General features: G+C 39.9%; 1 protein-coding gene across 6 annotated transcripts in view; it reads left to right on the plus strand.

The window, feature by feature from the left end:
- Positions 1–23880, plus strand: part of ZNF462 (zinc finger protein 462) — a 93247-nt gene that overhangs the window by 46476 nt on the left and 22891 nt on the right. For 3 of the 6 annotated variants that reach the window (XM_049794583.1, XM_049794585.1, XM_049794584.1), the window contains exons 4-7: positions 681–845; positions 2467–2741; positions 5870–5988; positions 10137–10328. In XM_049794583.1, coding sequence (XP_049650540.1) covers positions 681–845; positions 2467–2741; positions 5870–5988; positions 10137–10328 — 751 coding nt within the window. The remainder of the gene's footprint in view (positions 1–680; positions 846–2466; positions 2742–5869; positions 5989–10136; positions 10329–23880) is intronic. The other 3 variants (XM_049794588.1, XM_049794587.1, XM_049794586.1) reach the window with 2 other exon arrangements.

A 23880-nucleotide genomic window follows, 5' to 3' on the forward strand; every position in this document is an offset into this window, starting at 1 on the left:
CATGTCTCCCTAGGTTCTGTAGGAAGCCCTGCTCCTTCCTACTGCTTCCTTCAGTATCTTCTTTCCTTCCTCCCACCCTTCTGGAAGGCCATCTGTATCTGACAGTTACTTGTTCTTTTGTGGCAAGGCTGCCATATACTTTTTTGCAGATTCTTTACAAAATGTCCCATCCCCCTCTTCCGTGTACCTCTGAATAACACATCAGTTTCCTTCTCAACCTTCTGTCTCTCAGTACTTTCTCTGATTAAACACTCAATGTTAACATGATGGTGACTGAAGCTTTGGGCAAGTACCTCGTAACCAGAAGACCAAGTTGTGCTCCTTTTCTTGCCCACTTAGCCTCTTTCTTCTGCTTCAGTTTGAAATACACTTGCTGTGGAAAAGCTCCACATGGCTGTTAGGAAAGTCGTGTTATGGAAGAGCACAGTTTCAGGCCAAACTGAATGGTCTTCTAGAGGACCAGTGTTACACAGAAACTGAAGGTTTCTGCTGCACAGATATCTTGTCCACTTATTCTGGAGGCATTAATAGACATCAGCGAAAATCAACCTTGCAGTTCTCTAAAACACGACATGTGTACATCAAGCGTAATTTCCCTTCAGGTGTAAAATCTGGTCTGTGTTCCTAGAAATGAGTTAACAAAGCATACTTCAGTGATTTATGTTTGTGTACTAAAACAGGCTTTTGGACACTTGGAAGATGTTTCTAAACTTAAGGAGAGAAAGGTGGTTGGCTACAAATGCAAATTTTGCGTGGAAGTCCATCCAACACTTCGAGCCATCTGTAATCACCTTCGCAAGCATGTCCAGTATGGGAATGTCTCTTCTGTGTCAGCTACAGTAAAGGTAAGAATCTTAAAAAGGTGACTGAAGTTGACTGCAACTTCTTGCATTGTTTCAAATAAAGGACTGGTTGAAAATCTATGGAGGGGTCTTGTGAAATTGCATGATTTTTGAACTGGGTATTCCAGTTCAGCATGATGTTTTAGTCTAACACTATGTTTCTGAAGTACATTTGTTTTATTTTAAGATGTTTTAACTTCTTTCCACTCTTAATCCAGGGGCACGAAGACTATTTAATTCTCATTTCTTCTCAGCCACAGAGGAGTTGATGTCGTTGATGACCGAAAGACTTGGTTTATGAGCAGGAGGTTTTCTCTCAGCTATTCTGGGCTACTTTTCTGCTTAGTTAAACCCTAAAGGAGCTGCTTGTTTTCTTTTTTTCTTTAATTTTTTTTTTTTTTTCTCCAAGAAGAGGAAGTGTGCACATGCAAATGTGCAGAGTTGCTTGTGGTTCACCTTTCCACATGAAATTTGCACGCTGGCTCCAAACAAAACATTCAACGGCCGGCTGTTGGTCCCATTCAGGTGATTTTCTCCCTGTGAAAAGGGATGCCTTCTAGGACATCTCCAAGGATAGGCCATGCTCCACAGCCCCATCTCCAGGATATCGGCAAGGGTAGTGAAAGTGCAGCAAGGCTGGGGGAACTAGCTGTGTGTTCTTCCATGCTGCAGTGAGCTCTTGGCAAAGACTCCTGCTGGCTGACTTAAGGGTGCTTCTTTTGGACATTGTCTGCTTGTTGTGAGGAAGCCAAATCCTTCATAGCCTAACTCATGCTACCTTAGAGAGCTTTCACTGCCCTACCACTGACCTTCCTTTACCTTACCTGGCACTACTGACAGATTCAGATGCTTCCCTCCTAATAGACCATTTCCTCTTCTCCTTGCTTCTCAAGTGAAGTATATGTAGGGTCAGTGCTTTCTTTCGAGTAAATAGAAATTTTGCAGCAGGGAGCAAAAGCTGAAATACATAGCCTAAAGAACGTGATGGAAATAGTCTTACAAATTATTAAAGTTGCAGCAAAAATGCATGCTTTGGTTAGAAAAGGGAAAGGAAAGGAAAGGCAAGGCAAAGGCTAAGGCAAGGCAAGGGAATTAAAAAAAAAAGACTTTTTCTGTTTGCTTTTTATTTTTAAAGAGGATTCTAGGGTCTTAGAGTACCAGCTTCTTTCTTGTGAATTCGACACTGATAGACAAAGTCTACTGCAGACTAGACTACTGTATTAGTCTGTAGTGTAGTTACACTGTAAGCTAGAACAAAATAAACTAATATGTACTTGCTCTATACCTTACTGTTTATCTGATCAAGTTTAGAAGATACATTGAAGACTATTGAAAGATAGTTGATTTGGTTTCTTGTATTTTTGCATTATCTGACACAATTTTGATCAAGGGAGTGAGATTCTTTTTTTACATATGCAAGTATGTATATAATAGACATAATTATGTTTTTCCCTCCCATGAGTAGGCCCTTTTTTCAGAAAGCCATTGATTTGGAGTTTATGTAGGGATATATTTAGAAAAATAATGCAGTGAGAAACCTAGGCATTTTAATGAACACATGGGAAAGACTGAGGGGGAGAAGGGAGAGAGAATTGATGGCTTTGGGGGGGTATGTGTTTTTTAGCAGGAAGCTGAAGATCCTTCAAACACAACTTTGATGGAGGGTTGTGAGGGAGCCAAAGACCCTGGCATTGTGGAATTTACAGAAGCTGAATCTGGAGCATCCTTGGAAGATGATACCAGGCCTGGGGGCTACCACTGCAGCCAGTGTGACCGGGTTTTGATGTCTATGCAGGGTCTGCGATCTCACGAGAGGAGTCATTTGGCTCTGGCCATGTTTACCCGGGAAGACAAGTACAGCTGCCAGTATTGCTCCTTTGTCTCTGCTTTCAGGCACAAGTAAGTTGTGGCTTTTATTTTTGTTTTCAAAAGAAGCACAAACTAGCACTACTGTTTTGTAGGTTGACATTGAAGAAGAGTGCACTCAACTTGATCTTGAGCAACACTTTTCTCAGCATTTAGGTATTTTCCATGCTGCAAAATCTTGGCCATTACGAGTAGCTATTTATAAAAAGTTGCATCTTTATATTTTCTTGAGTTTATTTAAGCCCTTTTTTTGTGTGTGTAGGGAAAAAGCATGCAAGCAAAAGAATAAGACTTCTTTGAGTAGGCAAACAGTGAAGCCCACCACTTATGCAACCTTGTCAAATGCCTAAGACTTAACAAGCCAAGAAGAGGAGAGAAAAGTATTTGCCATGTTAGTTTTTCATATATAAGGAACTTCTGCTGCATATAACTACCTTGTTTATAATTACTACAACTCTAACTGTCATAAACTTACCTTAAAATTCATTTTTTTTTCTTTTCTTAATTATGGTATGCTATTTCAGTCTACAAATATTTCAAGTTCACACCAGTCTGGTATACTAGTGACTCCCTCACCCTGTTTTCTTGTCTGAAGTAGCATGTGAAAAATACGTAGTCATCATCAATAGTCACATTTCTTATGATTTTTTTCCCTAAGGTTGACTTTCTTTAAGCTGGGTAGTTTTTAAAAGTATCTTAATCATAATCATATATATAAGGCATGCCCCCCAAAAATGGGGCTTGTGGGGTACTTTCCCCTGGCATCTTGGACTGACTCATGGGTATGTATCTTCTCCGATTTCTGGTGAAAGAGCTGCTTATTTACTGTTTTAACAAAAGAAGAGAGATCCAGGTACCTATTTGATGTAGGCATTCATAGCACTGTCAGTAGTGCTCTTAAATTTGTTGAATTGTTTTGCAATCACTGTTTTGCAATCAAATGCATGTGGGAGAGAAAGTAGGATAAAAAGCATTTTTTAACTCCTTATGTTAATAAGCAAGATTTCAGCTAGTGTCACAGCGTTGCAAATTGATGCCATAGTTTGGTCTGTCTTGTTGAAAAGGTCTGTGGGATTGAGCAGCCAACAATAAGAAAGGGACCAGGGGAAGGATGGGTACTACTGGGTAGATCCCACCCTGCTTTGCCAAGGTTGACAGTGAGGGACACCCCTACCTCACATAGCTTACAGAACCTGCTATTTGCCTAGTAAACTGGTTTGCTTCCAAAATCAGATTTGTGTTGTGTTTGGTCTCTAGTCACTCTGTTTCCTACCTAGGAAGCAAATAAAGTCATGTCCTACTAGTAGAAGGACAGGTAAGTTGAAAGTGGTGGATGGCAGGGAAGAACTCTATAGGTATCATCTAACTTGATAGTAGGCATTGTCGCTGTTGTTGAAGTTGTCTGCTTCATCTTTTGTTTTTGTTTCTGATGCAATTACTCTGTTGGGAGATAAAGTCTGTGAAAGAAACCAAATCAAATGTTTAAACAGCCCACTGTTCTCCCAAATCTGACTAACACTTAAAAAACTGCCTTTGGAAGAATTTTGCTCCCAAAGTATGTAATTGTGACTATAGTTTTAATTATTACTGTGTAGAACACTTTAAGGTACATATTTAGAATAGCTTGATATGTATTACATACATCTTTGGCAGTCTGCTTTAATTGTTAAGTAAGCTCATTCCCTGTCATCTCTTTAAAACAATTTTTTTTCTATGGACTATTCACTGCAAGTGTTCAATGTCTTATTTAGGAGACTTTTTTCCCATTTCTCTGGAAAAGCTGTACATTTTATCTTGCCACAAACTCCATCCCGGATTTCTGTTAAATTGTATTTGTATGAAGTGGCCCTGAGAGAAGACATAAGTTCACTTTTTATTTTTTTGCTGTCATCAGATCTTTGAATACACAGACTTCAGTGTTAGCTTTTGTAAACACAGATTTTCTGGCTCAAGCTCTTGTCAATGTGGGACTAAAGATCCCGTGACAATCTTGTGTAGTGTGAGAGGGCTGTAACAACTGCCACTTGATCTATGTGTTGATATTCAGTAAAAAAAGAACAGGAAAATTTAGGAAAAATAAAAGGAAATATGCCTGAAATACATCTAGAATTAAGGTGACAGGTGGGGGGTAGTTTTGGCAAATTGTCACTCTTCTAGTGTGCTGTATCTGCAGTGCTGTTGTTCTATCACCACGCATAAGATGACTCAAACTAAGAGTAGATCACAAAGCATGAATGTGCCCAAAGAAGAGGCTGTACTGGAAATGTTTACAACCCGAGCTGAAACTACCTGCCTGCCACCTGGAGTCTGTGAATTCATGGCTGTCAGCCACACTGTAGGAACTGCAGAGCTCTGCAGGAGTCCCACAGATAGAATGAATTTGATCTTTTGTTAGAAAATGTGGAAGACATCCTTTATTCCCTTCCAAACTTTACTAAGCTGTTACAGGAAACTGTGGAAAGAGCAGGTTCTGATCACCCCCCAGTATTCAGGCTGTCAGTATCTTCCAGTTTCCCTGAAGAAAACGGAGGCTGGTCTTTGCCACCCTTTCTCTTGTTGAGCTTCATGCAGAGTCTCCTACACAGTTACTTCTGAAACTCTGCTGCCTTTTAATCCTGGAACTCATCAACTGCAGCCTGCTGGCACCCTCCCCAGAGCAGGATGTCTAATGTGCTTCTGCTGCTGTAACCAAAAGAAGGCTTTCTCAGTAAAGCTGGTCAAAAATACTTTTTTTGTCCCCCTGCATCAACAGGACAAAAGAGGGCATATTTTGACAAAAATGTTTGCCAGGAGAAAAATTCTGTAATGATAATTTTACTGTTCTTGTCTGTTTCTTGTTTCTTCAACTGGTCCTTTAAATCTGGATCAGGTATAATTTAATTTATACTAATCTTGCCCTATAAGTTTATTTAAGTGGCTTGTTTTCTGCTAACAGAATTGGTGTCAGCTCTGCTCCTTTTCCTCAGATTAGATTGTACTTTTTTTCTTTAAGCAGACCTATTGAATTTCAAGAGAGTATGAGAAAGGATAGTTGAGCCTGATAGTTGGTCTACCTGTTATTTAATTTATTATTGCTGTTAAGTGTTTTGCTTTGCATCTGAAGGAATAGTTGGAATTATTTACCATTTTTTGTTTCCCTTTTCTGTCTTTTTCTTTTAAAGTCTGGATCGTCATATGCAGACCCATCATGGACACCATAAGCCATTCCGTTGCAAACTGTGCCCATTCAAGTCCTCTTATAATAGCCGTCTGAAAACCCATATACTCAAGGCTCATGCTGGTAAGTTCTCTCTCTCAGTTTTGCAGTGCAGCAGCTGAAATGGCCGGTGTATTCTTGCTGCTGATCAGAGATGCTGGTTTGAACCACGTGTTTTGTCACCAAATTTGGGTAAGATTTTCAAAGGCAAGGCAGGATTGGCCAGCCTGCACACCTGTTGGAATCAGTGGGAGTTTGAGTAATGTTTTTGGAAGGACAAGAATTTAAAACAGTGATGAGTACTTCAAGAATGTCTTCATTTTCTTCTATATTAATGATTTTTTTTTCTTATTATTTCTGCTTGTTTCCAAGAGAATTTAATCAGTCTGCTTATACCATTGGTGTCTTATGTTTGTGCTTTAGGTGGTTCTGGGAAAAGGATTGTGGATTGCATCTTGGTTTTGGTAGACTTTTACACTGGCTTTCATATTAAAACAAAACACTGCAAACTTTGGGAGTCGGGTCTTTCTGCAGCAGGCTGAGAATGGCACAATTCCATTATCGTACGTGGAAATTTGTCTTGCAAATCTCTGTATTGCAGTACAGAATCCATACAAGCAAGCAAAGAGACATGCTTCTCATGAACAGGAATTGGGAAGGTGATGTGCCATACAAGATAGGTCAGCTCAAATTGTTGCACCTTTGATTATTAAAAAGTGTGAGATTCAGAATTTCTCATCTTTATTTCTTGGCCCTAGACTCTTGGCACCATCACACATCATGCATTGAAAGGTTATCAGAAGGTTGGAGTCAAAACCCACTGGCTCCACAATTGCATCTTTTTGATTAAAAGGGCAAAAAATCAACCCTCAAACCACAGTCCAAACATGCACTCTGGAGCAAATTATATAATATTGACCAATCTAAAAAACTGCAAACTAGCCCAGTTGTTAAAAACTTGCAAGTAGAAACTCCTGAAACAGATGACAAAAGGGCTAGAAGTATGTTCCTTTCTTTATTATTTGTTTATGCTATGTCATATACTCAGGTTGGAGTGGAGGAGGCAGATGGGAAAATGGGAAAGAAAGGCAGGAGGATTTTATAGCTGTCTGCTGATTAAAAAAAATGTAATTGTCAACATTGATCCAAACGCAGCTTTCATCTACAAAAATGTAGGAGGGATTGATGGTCGCTTGTACTTTGTTTCCTGTATTGATTTTGGATTTCACAGAGCTTGTGCCAGGACCCTTTTCTGTACTTGCATGGGTATTGTGGATTAGTTTAATTTTTGCCAACCTACTGTTGTATGGGACCATGGCATTCTGTCCCTTCTAGGAAATCCAACTGTATGCAGCAGTTCCAGTTTACAGAATCCCACATCCTGAATGGAGGTGACATGGTTCTTTATCTTCAGCAACCATAAAATAATGTTTTCTTTCTGCTATTGTACAGTTGGGCTACTTTGTGTTACCTTGCTTGAACCTGCCAGATTTTTAGAGCCAAAGTTAGCATGCAACTAATATTTACTTCACACTCTTCTTCATGTAAGTCCTTGATTTATTTATTATGAATTCATGCTCTTGAACTTGATTAGTGAACACTCCTTGAAGGACCATGTTTTGCATCATACAAGAACACAATTTCATGGTTGCCTAGATAGTGCTTGCACAGTGACTTGTGTAATAGGGTTTCCAAAGGCTTATGATCTGTTTCTCCCTCAGTCCATTTCTACCAAATGAATATTCACACCACAGAAAAATTGCTTGTATGTTTTTCAGTCAGAGCTTTGCTTTGCTGTGTTTTGAGTCTATCTTTCAGAAATATATACTACCGAATAAATGTGTTATGAAGACGTTTCCTCAGACTCCCCAGTTTTTCAATAACACGGTGGTTCTTTGAACTGCTGTTTTATTACCATCTTTTGTCTCCTGTCAATCATCTCATTATCAGTTTATTTAGCAGTGGAAACTTCAATCCCCTTGAATTTTTCTGAAGTCTCCTGGAGATCTTTAAAATTCAATAAAATCCTGAATCCTGAAGTCTTTTACAGTCTGCCTCCCTCCCTCATTTTCTGGGGATGCATCAAAATTCAGTGGACTATAAAATGCGTTCTTGCCTAACAGCTGGTACCAGTCAGTGTTTCTGGCATTTGTTTTTCATCTGCCATCTCCTTTGGCATGGATCAGAACAGTTTACAGCATCACTAAATGGGCTGTCTGTTGTTTTCATCTGAACTTTTTCACCTGTTCTTTTTTTTTTTGCTTATATTTTTTGAGGGGCCTTTGTTGGCATCTTCTAGTGTCCTTGCTCCATTAGTAATGACACTGGAGATGCTGCATGCACAAAATGGATGATTGTAAGACAGTACTGGCCCTGCTCAGTTTCTGTGTAATCTGGAACATAATGGTTTGAGTACATATAGGGTGTTGGGACCCACTACGTAAATTTTTAGATTTATTTATTTGTATGTGTATTAATATAATCATTTTATGAAATGCAAAGCTAGTAGTCAAAAAAGTGCAGAAGGCATCTGTTAAGCCAAACTGTAGCGTTTCCTCTGCAAACACATCCTTTCATGCTGATGTCCACCTGAACTGTTATGGCTGAATAGTGGGTATATTTATTAGTTGTGTCTAGACTGCTTAATGTGTATTCATCCTATATTTGCTTTAATGTCTTGTGGTGCTTTTAAGTTAACGGTTGGTGCCTACTGTCATCCAGGAATCTCTTATACTGACAAACCATGAAAGCCTGTATCTGCATCTCACTGGTATCTTATATCTTGGAGTTTCTTTTGTCCTTATATTATCCTGTTCCATTGAGCAACTTGTTGTACGTGGTACACAAAAATGTTTTCTTCTATTTGTAAAAAGGTAATATATAATTGGTATGATATGCAGGTGAGGAATGTCATTTGAAAAAACGTGGGACAATTTTTTGTTTCACCATTTCAGACTCTAAGTGATCTGTTCTATTTCAGATGTACCAAAAGAGGCTGTTTAAGAGTTTATATTGTGTCTCCATGATTAGCATAGTTTTTCAGGAAGAGAGGGGGCGGGAGTTATTTTTATGTAGGATGGTTGCTAATCTTTTCAGGTGTGCTTACTCTGACTTGCTGCAATATGTGTGTTTTCACATTCTCTTTTGGTTCACTTATTTCCAGTGTTAGAAACAATACTGTTTGAGAACCTTGTCTGCTAAATTTATTGAGAGATGGAAAACATGTTCTGCTTCGTTCATTACCAGAACTCTTGTTCTTCTGTTACTATTCATGAATATTTCACTCCTATATTAGTTTTGGCACTTCATGTACAACTCATATGTGGCCGGTGTTACTCCTGTACATGGAAGTGGCACTTCCAAAACAATAACTTGGCACCTGTATAATATCACGTTGTTTGTGTTGGGACAGTTTCACTTTGTGTTCCAATTGCCTCCATGCTTAATGCAAAACAAATCTTGTCTCAGGATTTGTTTCCCCTTGTTTGCTGTCTCTATGGCTCAGAATGTATTCAAAATTAAATTCACTACTGTTCATTACTTCTGTTCTTTCACTTCTTTTAGTGCTTTTTCATAACACACTTTCACATAGCCTTACAGATATGCACTGTTCTTGGTATTACCATGTTCACTTCTTGTAGTAAACCAACCTTGACCTGGTTACCAGTTCTGTGAAGATTACCTCTGCCTAATGGCAGGTTTTTCATAAGGAAAATGAGACCTTTCCCAAATGTAAATCCTGCCCCCCCCCCCCTTTTTTTTTTTTGGAGGGACCTTTGTTAGCATTTTGTAGTGTCCTTCTTGCTTCATTAATAATGATGCTGGATGTGCTGCATGCAGAAACAGATGACTTCACCCTCTCTAGTTGCAGTGCTCCCAAAGAAATTTGGAAGTACTATAGTTAAGTGATTCCATTTTCATCCCAGAGTCTGTTTTCTTCTCATATCATGCAACACAGGCATGCTAAGAGTCTGGTCTCTGTTTTTTGGCATCCGTCACTTTACAAGGATCTGCAGTTGTCAGAAAGCAATACTTTGGTCCAAAGCAGGTGCCTGTGCCCGCAGATTCCAGATTGCTCCAACAAGGAGATGCACAGAGCTTGTTCTCTTTGGGATCAGTCTTTTGCTGAAGAGTCCATGGGAATTTTACTGCCGAGTTCAGTAAGAGAAGTATGGGGGCCCCATTTTGTTTCTTTTGTGAGCTGATGACTTGCCTGTATTTCGCTCACCCAGGTGAACATGCCTACAAATGTTCCTCCTGCTCATTTTCCACCATGACAATCAGCCAGCTGAAAGAGCACTCCTTGAAAGTGCATGGGAAAGCACTGACACTACCAAGACCCCGCATTGTCAACCTTGCAGCCTCACACGCCCACCACTCCTCCAAGAACCACACTCCTGCTGAAGAAGTGGAGGACTCTAATGGTAAGAGGTGCCTCAGAGCAAGAATTTGTCTAAGGTGCCACTTAATATTTTTATTACAAAAAAACTTACAGTAGGCAGCTTGCCCAAAAAGTAGATTAATTTGATCATTAAGAAAAAACAGAACTTGCATCAAAACCAAGAGTAAACACGGTGTTGTAGGGCATGACCTGCTTTAGATGCTCACTAGTTCATACTACATTAACTTGTCCTGTCACCAGTTGACTTTGGAATATGTCAATGCTGGCTTTACTTCTTAGCAGAGATATAAATTGTAGAAAATTTTCAAAGGCAGGGCTTCTAGTAATAGCCAGTGGGAAAGGGATCGTCTAATTCCATCCATGCTCCTGAAAAACACCGCTTTATCTTGTTAGTAGAGCACTTCAGTGAAACCATGTGATTATCTTAAAATGTGAACCTGTAATGATAGTAAACATAATTATTCTTCTTGTCCTTGCTACAGAGGGCACCAAAAGTACCTTCAGATATTAAGCTGCATCTGCAGGAAGGAGAATCTGAGAACCGTTTTCTTTTCCATGCTTTCTTTGAAAGCCGTTAATCCTTTTGTGCTGGAGGAGTATGCAGAAGATATTTGGAAAGCAGCAGAGGAAGCAACACTTAACAGAGAAAATGCAGACTTATAGAAGAGGTGGTGTGTGGTATCACAGCACATGTTAAGGCCTTTTAAGTGGTAGCTTATGAGGCACGTTTTGGGTGTCACTTCCTGCCAATGAAGAAAAGAGCTGGTCTTTGGGGAAAAAAAATCTTAATTCCTGGATGAGTTGCATTGACAAGGGAGGAGAATGTAGGTGACAATAAATAAAAGGTTCAGACCTGCAGGTGTTCAAGGAACTGGGATGGATGGAGGGCATATTAGAAGAGGTGAAAAAAAACCCACTTTTTTCCAGAAATTTGAGAGGTTCTTAGAGTTTTTTGTTGTTGCTGTTTTGCTTGGGTTACTAGTGAACTATGGATGGGAGGTAAATATTATCAGTAATCATTTTGTAGCATTTTTGGTCTCCCATCTTCCCTTCTTTCCTTTCTCAACAGAAAAAAGTGTGAAAGGAGAAAGAGTGAAAGATAAGAAGTTCAGAAAAATGTCAGAATGGAATTTAAAGAAAAAAGTAATCAGCATAGAAATACTTTATTGAAGAAAAAGAGAGACGTGAATAATGTTTTTGTGGTTCAGCAAGTCACTTCTGGGATCAGAATCTTATAAAAAGATTTTGACCAGCTGCTCTCAGACTACCTTTTGTCAAAGGATGTCTGGAACAGTGCAATGAAGGCTTACTAACTGAGCTTTTATTTTTGCTAATGCTAGCTTAAACTAATCCAACAAGTAGAGTACATATTGTGACATATTCTGCTGCTTTTTCATTGCTTAAAAAAAAAAAAAGTTCCATTACTGACTAAAAAGTGGAAAATAATTTTCAGTGGCTGTCCTAGTCTTTCCTGTGAGTAGCAACTTTTTGGTAGCAATGGTTTGTTGAGAGATACAGAAGGACAATATTTGAATTTGAGAGGGATGGTTCATTTACTTCCTTTTTTGCTTATTCCCAGAGCTCAAAGTCATGATTAGTGAAGTAAAAATTGGAGTGCAGATCTCTGTAGCAGGCAATTTTACAGCCTTTAGGAACTCCTCCTAAAAATACATAAAATGATGACTCCATTAACAAAAGCATGTCATGAGGTTGACTCTGTTACCTAGATCTGTATTGCAGCCTGAAAACAAGGCAGAATTTGTCCCAATTTGTTTGATCATCTTTAAACAGGGTTAATGGTTAAGTCACTTTGACAATAATAGAAGCCACCTACTGGGGAGCTAGCCAGACGAGTACAGGTGTTACAATAATCATGTTAACATTTTCAGCATTGCTTGAGGAAGGAATAACCTGTTTTAAGGAAATTTTTTTAAATTAGGAGATTGGCTGAGATCAAGTTAATGGTGGCTTCTCTTATGACATTCATTTTTGGTTTTTAGAAGGGAATAAATCAGTGTCTCTGTGGCCTAGGCCTGCAAGTTGCAGGTGATACACAGGACTAGATAAAAGACTGGTCCCAATAAAAGGAAATGCAGGTCTGTGTGACAGGCACTATGCTGTCTAGCTGGAGCCAGTATTAAGTGGGGCTAACATAGTGTGGCATAGTTGAATCTTGCATGTGTTGGTATGTATAAATAACCTTCAGTGTGGGCTGTGATCAAGTTAATTCACTGGGGATGCAAAATTGAATTAGGACTGGAGTGAAAGGCAGACAATAGGTTGTCTCACATTGTTATGAACTTGTTTTGTAGGTTGGTAGTTATGCAGCAGTCTAGTATAATTGAAATGGTTGCAGAAAGGGTCTGTTCTTGTCTGTGGATAACATTGTGGTTGGAATAGGAAATAAAGCAGGATGACTTGCGGAGATTTGAGGAGCTGGCAGAACTTATCTTGCCAATTGTTAAGCCCTGTAAAAATGGAGAAAATGGGAAAGGGTACTGAATTGTAATAGCAGAGTGCACATCTGAATAGAACTGTTCTGAGACAACAGCCCAGTGGAACTTCTGCTGATGTTTCTTTTTTTCTGCAGAAATTGTTCCCTGAGGGGCCTCCCTTAGAACATTTCTTTTGTTCTTATAGATTGATCCATTCATTAAAAGATGTGAATATATTTAAATTTTTGTGACTCATCTCTTTTAGTTCTGTGTTGGTAGCAGCAAGTGTATCTGAAGCGTTCAGCTGTATATCCTGGAGATGTTTTGGGTGCTTGGTATACTTCTCATGGAAGTGAAGTTAAAGTGGAGATGCTGAACATTTTAGGTAGGCCCATCCCTGGCAACCTCATTATCATTAGAAAGCACAACAACCACTTTAGTGCTTGTATGCCTCTCTCAAGGCAATAATGTAAGAAGGTGACTGTGACAGTCTCAGTGAGTTAGCAGAGAAGTTCCTTGCAGAGACATCATTGGAAGATGCTGCTCTTTGTATCCTACCTCTCTTTGTGTGCTTGGCATTATTTTCATATGTAACGAATGTGTTTTCATTGTATCCTAATCTGACTAGAGGTAAAGGACTCAGGTTTTTTTAGGGGGTGGGGTGATGATGTTTGGAGGGGGACAGGGTCTTACAAACAGCTAAAAAAACCCAGCGAATATTGATCACCAATGCAACCTTTCTCCGTTTTGCATAGCATAGGGGCACTAAATGGTTTGTGGTGTCCAACTCTTTTGAAATGATAAGGTTGCCATTGTGATAAAATGTTCTTTTCCTTTCCCCATAGTTTACAGGTATTTTTCCTCTTGCAAGAAACAAGTGGTGATGTTTGACTGTTTATTTGCATTTGTGTGGTTGGCTTTTTTGTTTGTTTGGATTGATTTACTTATTTGCCCTTTAGACAGAAATGTGGCTTAACACTTTTGAGAACTTACGCAGTAAAAAATCAGTGTAAATTGAAATATTACAAGCTGTTAGGAGGATTGGGTGAATGCCCTAACAAGATCTGTTTCAGTGTTCTTTCACAGTCTTTGTGAGAATCAGAACTTAGATTCATGTTAATCTCTGCTCAGAAGGATTGTATGGATTTATTGATGATACTGTCATCCTATGGGGCAGTATGTGTCACAGGTAAGGGTTTCCAGTGTTGCACTGTGCCGGGTCAGCTCTGTTCCTATTGACTTGAGTGCAAGGCAATGGAATCCCATAATCTGCATTGTCAAGGCATAACAATAGAACACTACAGTCTCTTTCTTCAATAAGGAAGAGCTGGAAGCACGACAGACACAAAAATTGTGTGATTGAAGACTAGAAAACAGGAATAGGAACAATAGCAACAGATGTTACCTGCAAAGTGATCATCAGCTAAGGAGAAGGCACATGGCAACAGACATTTGTGTAAGCACTGGTGTTATGCATGTTTGCTTTTATTCAAGGGCTGTGGTGGTGGTGGACTGCCTTCCTCTTATAAACTGGAGAAATCCATGAGTGCAACCTATTGTCATAAAGCTCATAAGGCAGAATGACTCAGTAGACTGATAAACAGTTTTGTGTTATGACTTCAGCCTCAGCAAAAGCTTCTTGGGACCATGTAAGATACTTGCCCTAAATTGCCCTGGCTAGTACTACTGCTTTTTTGAGTAGCTCTTTATTTTGTGAAAATAACCCTTTTGGCCTAACTGCATTGTAGAGCAAAGTACTACTCTTTACGCATATGCTGGCAGATTTGGAGCCTCATAAATTCATTTGTATCGTTACTATGTGCAGTAATTCAAAATAATAGTTTTTTAATTTTACTGATTAAGAATATTGAATTGTAAAAACAGAACAGTAAAGTGCAAGTGATAGACTAGACAGACCTGGATGTGGCTTTCAATGTCTTCTCAGTCATGCTGCTATTGTACAAAACCATTCCTTTATAGTGGTAACCAGTTCTTGGAATGTAGAAAGCAGCACACTTTGTGTGTGCCCTTGAAGCTCAATAATCATGCTTTTCACTGTTGTGCAGGCCAAATGGGATCTATCATTAATACCAGCACACATCACAAAACACATGCAGGGTCAGAACTACAAGATTTTTGGAGTTTCCCAGTACATGGGATGTCAACATCTACATTAAATTTAATTACTTGCAGCAGCAAATGCGTTGCAAACTACTAAGTGAAACACCCAGTGCCCTGTTACAGCTTTTTCTGAACTTTAGCCTTTGCCAGTGGAAAAGAACTTTGCCTCATCTAGAGACTGAAATATAAATACATCTGCTTGCTTTGCCAGAGCTAGGCTGGGTACAAAACTGCTTGACTAAGTTCTGCTTCTGGGACTGTTGTTTAAGAACTGTAAATCCCTTCCCATTTCTGTACAATTTTTAAAGTGGATAATGCATAATCAGGATGTGTGTCTTTTGTGCTGCTTGACAGCTGAAATCCTGAGGGGTGCAGAGGGCCTTTAGCAAGTTTGCTAAAGCCATTTCATGTACTATCAGAACAGTGGGAAGCAAGGAGCCTCTTCAACAAAATCCTCTCAGCTGGTGTCAGTGAGGCAGGATTGTTAGAGTGATCCACTCAGCCCTAGAGCCACACATCTCCCTCTTCCTTCCACCTTTCAGAAGAGAGGCAAACTTTCTATATGCCCAGACATACTGCCACTGTTGTGTGTTTTTTTTTTTTAATCTCTGCCATAGTTTGTGGCTGACTTGTTTATTTCTATTGATGTGCACTGTTGCTCTTGATAAGGGATATTTTTCTAACCTTCCAATCAGGGCAGAAAGTTCCTAAGACTTGTCTCTTCACCTTTGGTGCTGTTTCTCTCTTGTTGCTACTGTGTCGTTATGTTTCATGGCTGCTGCTGTTTGGGGAAGACCACAACAGTCAGAGTTCCTCACAGTCCAGAAACCTTGTGTTGGAGCAGAATAGCCTGTTCTTTGTATTTAGTTTGGGGTTTGGTGTTTTGGGTTTGGTTTTTTTTTTGGGGGGGGGGACGGGGACACAACACACTTTTCTTTGTCTGAGACCCTTTTGACTGTTGTTTTGACTGGGGAGGCAGAGAGCCAGTAGTGACTACAGGGCAAATTCAGGCAAAGCTTCAATACCTAATTGCTTTAATTGCAAGGTGAGTTGGAAGGATAGCATTCATGCTAAAGATGCAGGATGGTGATCTGCATACTGCAGAACACAAGGTGTCTCTGCTTTTGTAGTTACAGTCAGGCTGCAAAGAGCTGTCTACTTGTTCTGCCTGTTTCCCTGCTTTTGTGCCCCATAGGAGTGATGCTGCATGTTCACGCTGAAGTATCAGATTAACCCTTCTTCCTTGCAGGCTGCTTTTTTTCACCCTAGCTGTGTTCCTTCTTTCTCTAACTTAGAGCATGTTTCTGCTTTCCCCTCAGAGTTTGCTTGTCTTTCCTTCCCAGGGATGCTGCCAGTAGCCGCACTGCCTGCCAGTGCTTGTTAAAACTCTTGGTACTTGTTGGTGCGTCTTACTTCTTGTGGGCAGCGTTAAACTAATTATCAGATGTTAGATCAGATGGGAACTTTTTTCCTGCATCAGATTGGCAGGGACTGGTAGAACAAGTGCAGGACTTGTTCACCTCTAAGTTTACTGAACAAACTCCTCACTGTTTCAAGGACCTAGGGCACTGGGGATGACCTTGTTCTGTGCAGCTCTCTTCCACTGGTGTATAGTTGTTTGGCTTTTGGCCTTTTCCTACAGCGTGTTGAGAACAGTTTTGTGCCTGGTAGAACAGAGGGAGATGTTTATTCTGTTACTGGCTGTGCTCAGAGGGGTATCAACTTGCTGTTCATTGTGCTTTTTTCTGGTCCTGAGCTTTTTGTGCTTGAACTGAAAGGGTAAAGGCAAAATTGAGATTCAACAGGGTAGAGACAGGAACTCATGCAGCTGGGAGAAGGTGCTGTCAGTCTTTGTATGGATTTGGCCAGCCTGCTGTGATACTGAAAGATTTGACTAGGGTAGAGAGAAGACAGAATAAGTTGTTTGGGTGGATCAAGTAATAAGTGAAGGAAGAAACATCTTCTGGATGCCTTCCGGGCATACAGAAATGACCTGATTACACCCACAGCAGAAAGAAAGAAGCATATCTAGACTCCTGTTGGTTTTTTTTTCCTGAGGTTTTTGGTTTCTTTTGACTCTTGATTTTTATGTTCAAGATAGGGCACAAAGTGGTAGGTGATGCTGTCTTAGGTGTCACATACTACTGCTGTTCCCTGGAATTTTACTCTATACAGAGTAAAAAGGATGCTATTGCTGTGAAGGGATATGTGGTATGACTTGACCAATGCTGTGCAAGAAAGCATTTCTGCAGGCTATCGTTCCCACATGTTAGTAGCCTTCTTGTGTAAGCTAACTGATATTCTCCCAGTCCCTGAGACTCCAGTTACTTTCCACTGATCTAAAACCTGCTAGAGGGGTTTGGTACTTGACAGGGAGGTAAAACTCCTTTGCTCATTTTAGCTCTGTTGAAATGGACATATGTCATCATCATCATAGTTGACAGCCCAAAGTTTGACATTAAAATAGCTGGATTTATTTCTTCTTTAAGAGACTTGTTACTACATTTTGGTACCAATGCTTGAAAACACTGCCCAAAGTGATCTGACCTCAGAGGTGGTGATAGAGATGAGGCCTTTCTGTTGTTGTTGTTGTTGGTGGTGGTGGTAGTAGTAGTAGTAGTAATAATAATAATAATAATAATAATAATGTCAAGGTGTATGCTGGAGGTCTCCAGAACAAATTACAAGTTCCTGAGCTCTATGATTAGAGTGGATGCCTAGCACCCATATATTGTCACTGTAATTTTAGGGCCAGTTTTAGAGCAGAACACAAAAACGTAGAGCTTGACAAAGCTGGATTTCTTTCCCCTCTTCATTTCAAGCTTAGATGCAAGTGAGCATTTAGGTGACAGCAGGATGTTTGTTTGTGGCTGTGTGTTTGTATTAATACAAATACTTAGAGGGCCAGAGCAATAGAGAAGAAAATGTGGAGTGCTCCTGAAAAATATCTGACAAATTACCCTTAAAAATGAGAAGGAAATCATGGAGCATAATAGCATGACAATGGTTCAGTTACCAGTGCCAAAAAAAAAATTGCTCTGTAGATTACTCTCTGAGTGAAGAATCAATTGAAGTAGGAAATCTTTGTAAATTCAGAAGAGAACCTGTTACTAGTAAGTCCTTTTGAAAGATTGGTTAAATCAGTCTCTTGCTAAAGCTATTTGCAGATCTGTTTGTGTTCCTCTCTTCTCTAAGTTCACTTCCATTTATGAGGTTTGAGTTTAGCTCAACAGAATATGGAATAATGAGGCAACTTTTTATTTTATGCATTTTATGGAAATATATAAGCACATGGACATACCGGTGTTTGACATGTATCAGAATTATTGGTTTAAGTGCCACTCTGTATTTAGACAATGGAATTTTACTCCTTGAATAACAAATGATAAGAATATAGGGTTGAAACATGACTAACAGTTTGAACCGTCCACCTGGTATAAGCCAGTGGCAGCAGAATCTCGGCCTGAAGCACTCTTTGAAGAGAAGGCAGTGGATAAACAAAGGTGAACAGTGGATAAACAGAGGTGAAATAACATGAATGCCAAGAGCAACAGAAACACAATGCAGTCCCCATACATCATCTCTGTGTTGCAAGCAAAACCAGCAATGAGCAAAGCAACTGGTGGGGTTAGAAAGTTCTAGTGGCTTGGCACTGATGTTGCGAAGGTTGCAAGTGGTAGAGCAGCTATGGAAAGAGCCTAGCTTATAATGAGAGGGTTGTTTGCAGCCTAAATGTGACTAGTAATTGGCCAAGCCACCCAAAGAACTGTAGGAAAGTTAAACTGCATTGAAGCCAGGAAAGAAATTTTGTTGTGGGGAGGACAGATGAAAAGAAGGGATAGCAAGAAATTAAATGGCTATATGATGAAGTGTTTCCTGACCCCTAAAACAGATCCTTCCAAATCACAGCTTTAGCAGAGCAGCGTAATGATTCAGGCAGTGTTTGTGAACATTTGTGCCTGTCTTGAAAGCTAACACTAATAGGAATTACTGGTAGTGCTGGATACTCAAAAATAGGAGGGCATGGGGAGCTCTTGGACCAACCATTCTCTTCTGATGGAAATAATATGGTATAACTTACTTCATCAATTGCGTTAGTCTTTCCTAAGTCCTACTATTCCTACTGGTTTCCTTTGCATCTGTTACACAGAGTATTATAGCCACTCTCTCCTTGATCTCAACTCCAAGATTCTTCAGTAGGCAGCAGTATGAGACTCTCTGTGTAAAGAAATTCAGAAGATAAAATTACTTATTATTTTCTTCTTCTTAGATGAAATTTATGTCCCTTTGAAATGATTTTGATGTTAATACAAGAAGCTGCATAGCATATATCCTGTCTCAGTTCCATTCAGAGATAGGTGTGCACACAGCTCAAAAGGGAATTCAAAGTTATAAAGAAACACCGATGTAGTTTCTCACCTCTTTTGAATAAACAAGTTTGCATAGTCCATGTATCTTTCCGGTTGCCCTCTTCTGAGTCTTAGACATATATGTAATATGTTTCTCAAAAAGCTGGTCCAAAATGATCCAAAAATGGCCTTTACAGATAATGCTGAAATAAATTCCTCCAACAAGGTTTTTGTGTTTGGGCTTTGTGGTGGGTCTTTTTTTGTGTAAATCCTTTAAATGGCAATTTTATTCCAGGGTTTTATTTTCTTTCCTCTGTGATGACTCTTTTCTTTTGTGTTTTGGAGTGTGCAAACAATGACACAAAGTTTGTTTCTGTTACATCTCATTCACAACATCCTAGCAATGTAAAGGTTCTTCAGTAGAAATCAGAATTTGGGTAGAGAAGTAGGTTCATATTCTGTTTTTAAACATGAAGTGAATAAAATTTCCTTGTACTGTATGGTTCTCTAAGCTTCTTCATGAATGTTTTGTGGCATCCCTCTGAATCTTAGTCTTCTCTATCTTCCCCTCCCCTCAGCTTAATTTATTGCCAGAACATTTCACCCTCCCACATATTCTTCCTTCCAGGTCAGTGCTGCATGGCATAAAGTGAACAACTGTGTGTAGTCTTGACAATCTTTGTATGACACCCTGCTTTGCCACCTTCCCACTTTTCAAGCTGTTGCCATTCATGACTATATGCTATCCTACCACTCAGTGAGTTTGTAATTTTGAGTCCTGTTGAATTTCAGAAGGGGTTATGTTCCTAAATGTCATAAGTTCCACTCAGACTTATCTTATGCCTTGGAATTTTTCTGTTGTTCTTTGTAGGAATCTTCTCTTTATGTGAATAAATTCAGAGAAAATTAAGTAGCATTCAAAATTGTCATGGTTTAACCCCAGCCAGCAACTAAGCACCACACAGCCGCTCACTCACACACACACACACACACACACACACCCATCCAGTGGGATGGGGGAGAAAGTTGGGAAAAAAGAAGTAAAACTCCTGGGCTGAGATAAGAACGGTTTAATAGAACAGAAAAGATGAAACTAATAATCATAACAATAACACTAATAAAATGACAACAGCAGTAATAAAAGGATTGGAATGTACAAATGATGCGCAGGGCAATTGCTCACCACCCGCCAACCGACACCCCACCAGTCCCCGAGCGGCAATTCCCTGCCCCCCACTTCCCAGTTCCTATACTAGATGGGATATCCCATGGTATGGAATACACTGTTGGCCAGTTCGGGTCAGGTGCCCTGGTTGTGTCCTGTGCCAACTTCTTGTGCCCTGGCTGGACATGAGAAGCTGAAAAATCCTGGACTATAGTCTAAACACTACTGAGCAACAACTGAAAACATTCTTCTCATACTGAACTCAAAACATAGCACTGTACCAGCTACTAGGAAGACAGTTAACTCTATCCCAGCTGAAACCAGGACACAAATATTTTCCTTTTATTGGCTTTAGTACATTTTCTCACAGATCCATAATGTCCTAGGCCTGTTTTGTTACTGCATTCCCTTCCTCCTCTCCCCCCGCCCCCAAGCGTTTTTAAGGACTTGTTATTTATACCTTCTCTTTGGTTTTTTTCTTATCTCGGGATTCAAACATCCCCTTTCCCAGTTTCATTTATCATACAAATGCTGATCTCTTTTGACTTTGGTTGATGTTTCCATGTGGATGTACCAGGAAAGCATGACATCTTCATTTTTTTTCTCCCACTGTCTCCTTTTGGCCATAAAGCTATTCAGTTATTAGTAGTTTGCACATGCAGTAAGCTCACTTTCCAGTGTATTCAAAGAGTTGCTTTTGCTGAACAGTGTTTCTCCCTCCATCCTTGTCCCTCACTGTGCAGGCATGCAAATGCTTGTGTTAGAAGTGTCTGGTTCTGTTCACCCTAAAAGGATGAAGCAATGGTCTGATTTCTTTCCTTTAATAGGTACTTTTTCCTCTGGTTTCTCAACTGCTGCTCAGTGTCTTTTACCTAGATGTGTCCAGGGATATTTCTGGTCTGTTGTTTGATTTAGGTGTCTTGTTTTAGTGTGTTTTGCCGTTGCCTACGTGTTCATCAATAGCTCTGAAAATACCTACAAATAACTAAAACATCTTTTAATTCCTGAGTAAATTTATGTATCCAGATCAGAATCTTTAGTTACTCTTTTCTTCTGAAAAGTTCCCAAGTTTTTCTTCTTTTAGGTATCTGAAACATGTTACATGCTACAGAGGATCCATGAAAACTTAGATTTTCATTTTGCTTCTGTAGTAGGTTCTCATTATATATTTTTCTGCATGAACCCAAGGTATGCAGGTATGTATCAAGCTGCATCTTCATGATTGCATTGTATTACATTGTAGTGGAGACTGTGAATGCTTTTTTGGATGAGGTAGTAACTTCCAGTATTGTTGACAGACTCATTGTGTCAGTCTTTGTGTCTGTACTCTGAATAAAGTTTTCAGGGTGGCAACATCACTTACCAGGCATTTAAGTGTTTTAGGCACTCTGGAAATGCTGTCTCTCTTCACCCCATGCAGAGACACTATAAGACTTATGTATTATTACCAGCACACAATAGTAATTTCGGTATGGCTGTGCTGATGAGTCATCATGTGGACATTCATTTCTACTGCTTTCCTTTCAACTAGTCATTTCCGCATTTGGATCTGAAAATGCTGTTGTATACTGAGTGTAGTTTCTGTGGCCTTTTAGATCTGTAGGTGCTGGCAGGGTTTACACTACTAGCTAGCCTTGTTATTCTTCCTGTACAGGTAGTCTGTAGGTAGATGTGATATGTGAAATCTCAAAATTGAGATTTGCAGCATTGGTACTGTTCTTCCATTTTTTACTACATCAATTACTGTTAATTTTTGCCTCTTGGCATGACTGTAGGTGTCCTTCCTTTTACATCAGATCATCCCATGAGTTACCTTGCTTTTGGAGTTGCATGGCGAAGTCCTTCCATTCATGTTGGATAAAATTACTTTTAAAAACCGATCTTGGGTGGTTTTGGTGTGGGTTTTTTTTTTGTTTTATTGTTTTAAATCAGTCAGGGCTAATTGTTTCTTTTTCTTTCCTTGCATTACATATATGAGCATGCTTTATTTTCTTGTGCTGCCTTGAGGCTGTTCAAAAAAAAAAATGCCATTTTTTTTCTTAACCTATAATCAGTACTTCCTGGTGTTTCATTTTTCTTCATTTTCTTCCCCTTCATGTTTTCTCTTTGCCTTTGTGTTTTACATTACTGAATACTAATTCTCTTAACTCTTCCCTTTGCTTCTTTTAATGTCTTTCTTCTGCTTTCTGACTTTGATGTAGGCTTCTAAAGCCATTTTACTTTTTTTCAGACATGGATGGCTAGACCCTCTTCCTGCTCCAGGCCAAAGTTGTAAAACTGTCCCAGAGTGCTCCCAATCCTTTGTGTTTGAGGTGCAGGAAAAAGACTAAGGTGGAACTTGTATTGTGTACAGCCATGACTCAATTGTTGGTCAGTTCTGAGGGAAAAGTTCTGCTCTCTTTCTCCTTCATGCTCCACTCTTACATCAAGGCATCTTGTTGTTGCAGCAACACTGCCAGAAGGTGTTCAGCAGTTCGGGGCACAGCAGCTCAAGGCTTGTATAAATGTGAAGGCTCTTATAATGTTTCATCACCAACTTCAGTCAGCCCAGCAATGAAGTACATGCAGAGCTGTTGGAAATAGAGAAGGTGCCCACGTAGGAGTGCTCTGCCAGTTTAAGGCAGTGCTGTTGCTCTGTGCTGTGGATTTGCTTCCCTAGTCCTTCTCTCAGGTACTGCTTTTGAAAAATAAATAAAAGAAATCCAAAACCTCAACCTCACCATCTGTTTCTTATTTGATGGCAGTTCATTATGTGCTGTGCGCTAAAACGCGTGTTTGGAAGCAAACTCAAGTCAGTTGCTATCTTTCCACTGCTTTCACTGGTTTTCATAGAATCCTAGGATCATAGAATGGTTTGGGTTGGAAAAAACCTTGAAGATCATCTAGTGCCAACCCCCCTGCCATGGGCAGGGACACCTTCCACTAGACAAGGTTGCTTAAAGCCCCATCCAGCCTGGCCTTGAACACTTCCAGGGATGGGGTGTCCACAATTTCCCAGGGCAACCTGTTCCAGTGTCTCACCACCCTCACAGGAAAGAATTTTTTCTTAATATCTAATCTAAATCTACCCTCTCTCAGTTTAAAACTGTTACCCCTTGTCCTATCACTACACTCCCTGATAAAGAGTCCTTCCCCTTCTTTCATGTAGGCCTCCTTTAAGTACTGGAAGGCTATAAGATCTCCCCAGAATCTTCTCGTTTCCAGGCTAAACAACCTCAACTTTCTTAGCCTGTCTTCACAGGGGAGGTGCTCCAGCCCCCTGATCATCTTTGTGGCCCTCCTCTGGACCTGCTCCAACAGGTACATGTCCTTCTTATGTTTGGGGCCCCAGAGCTGAAAGCGGTACTGCAGATAGGGTCTCGTGAGAGCAGAGGGGGAGAATCACCTCCTTCAATCTGCTGGTCACACTTCTTTTGATGCAGTCCAGAATGCAGTTGGCTTTCTGGGCTGCAAGTGCACATTGCTGGCTCGTATTAAGTTTTTCATCCACTAGTAGCCCCAAGT

This window comes from Accipiter gentilis, chromosome Z (assembly GCF_929443795.1).
Source record: "Accipiter gentilis chromosome Z, bAccGen1.1, whole genome shotgun sequence".
NCBI lineage: Eukaryota > Metazoa > Chordata > Aves > Accipitriformes > Accipitridae > Astur > Astur gentilis.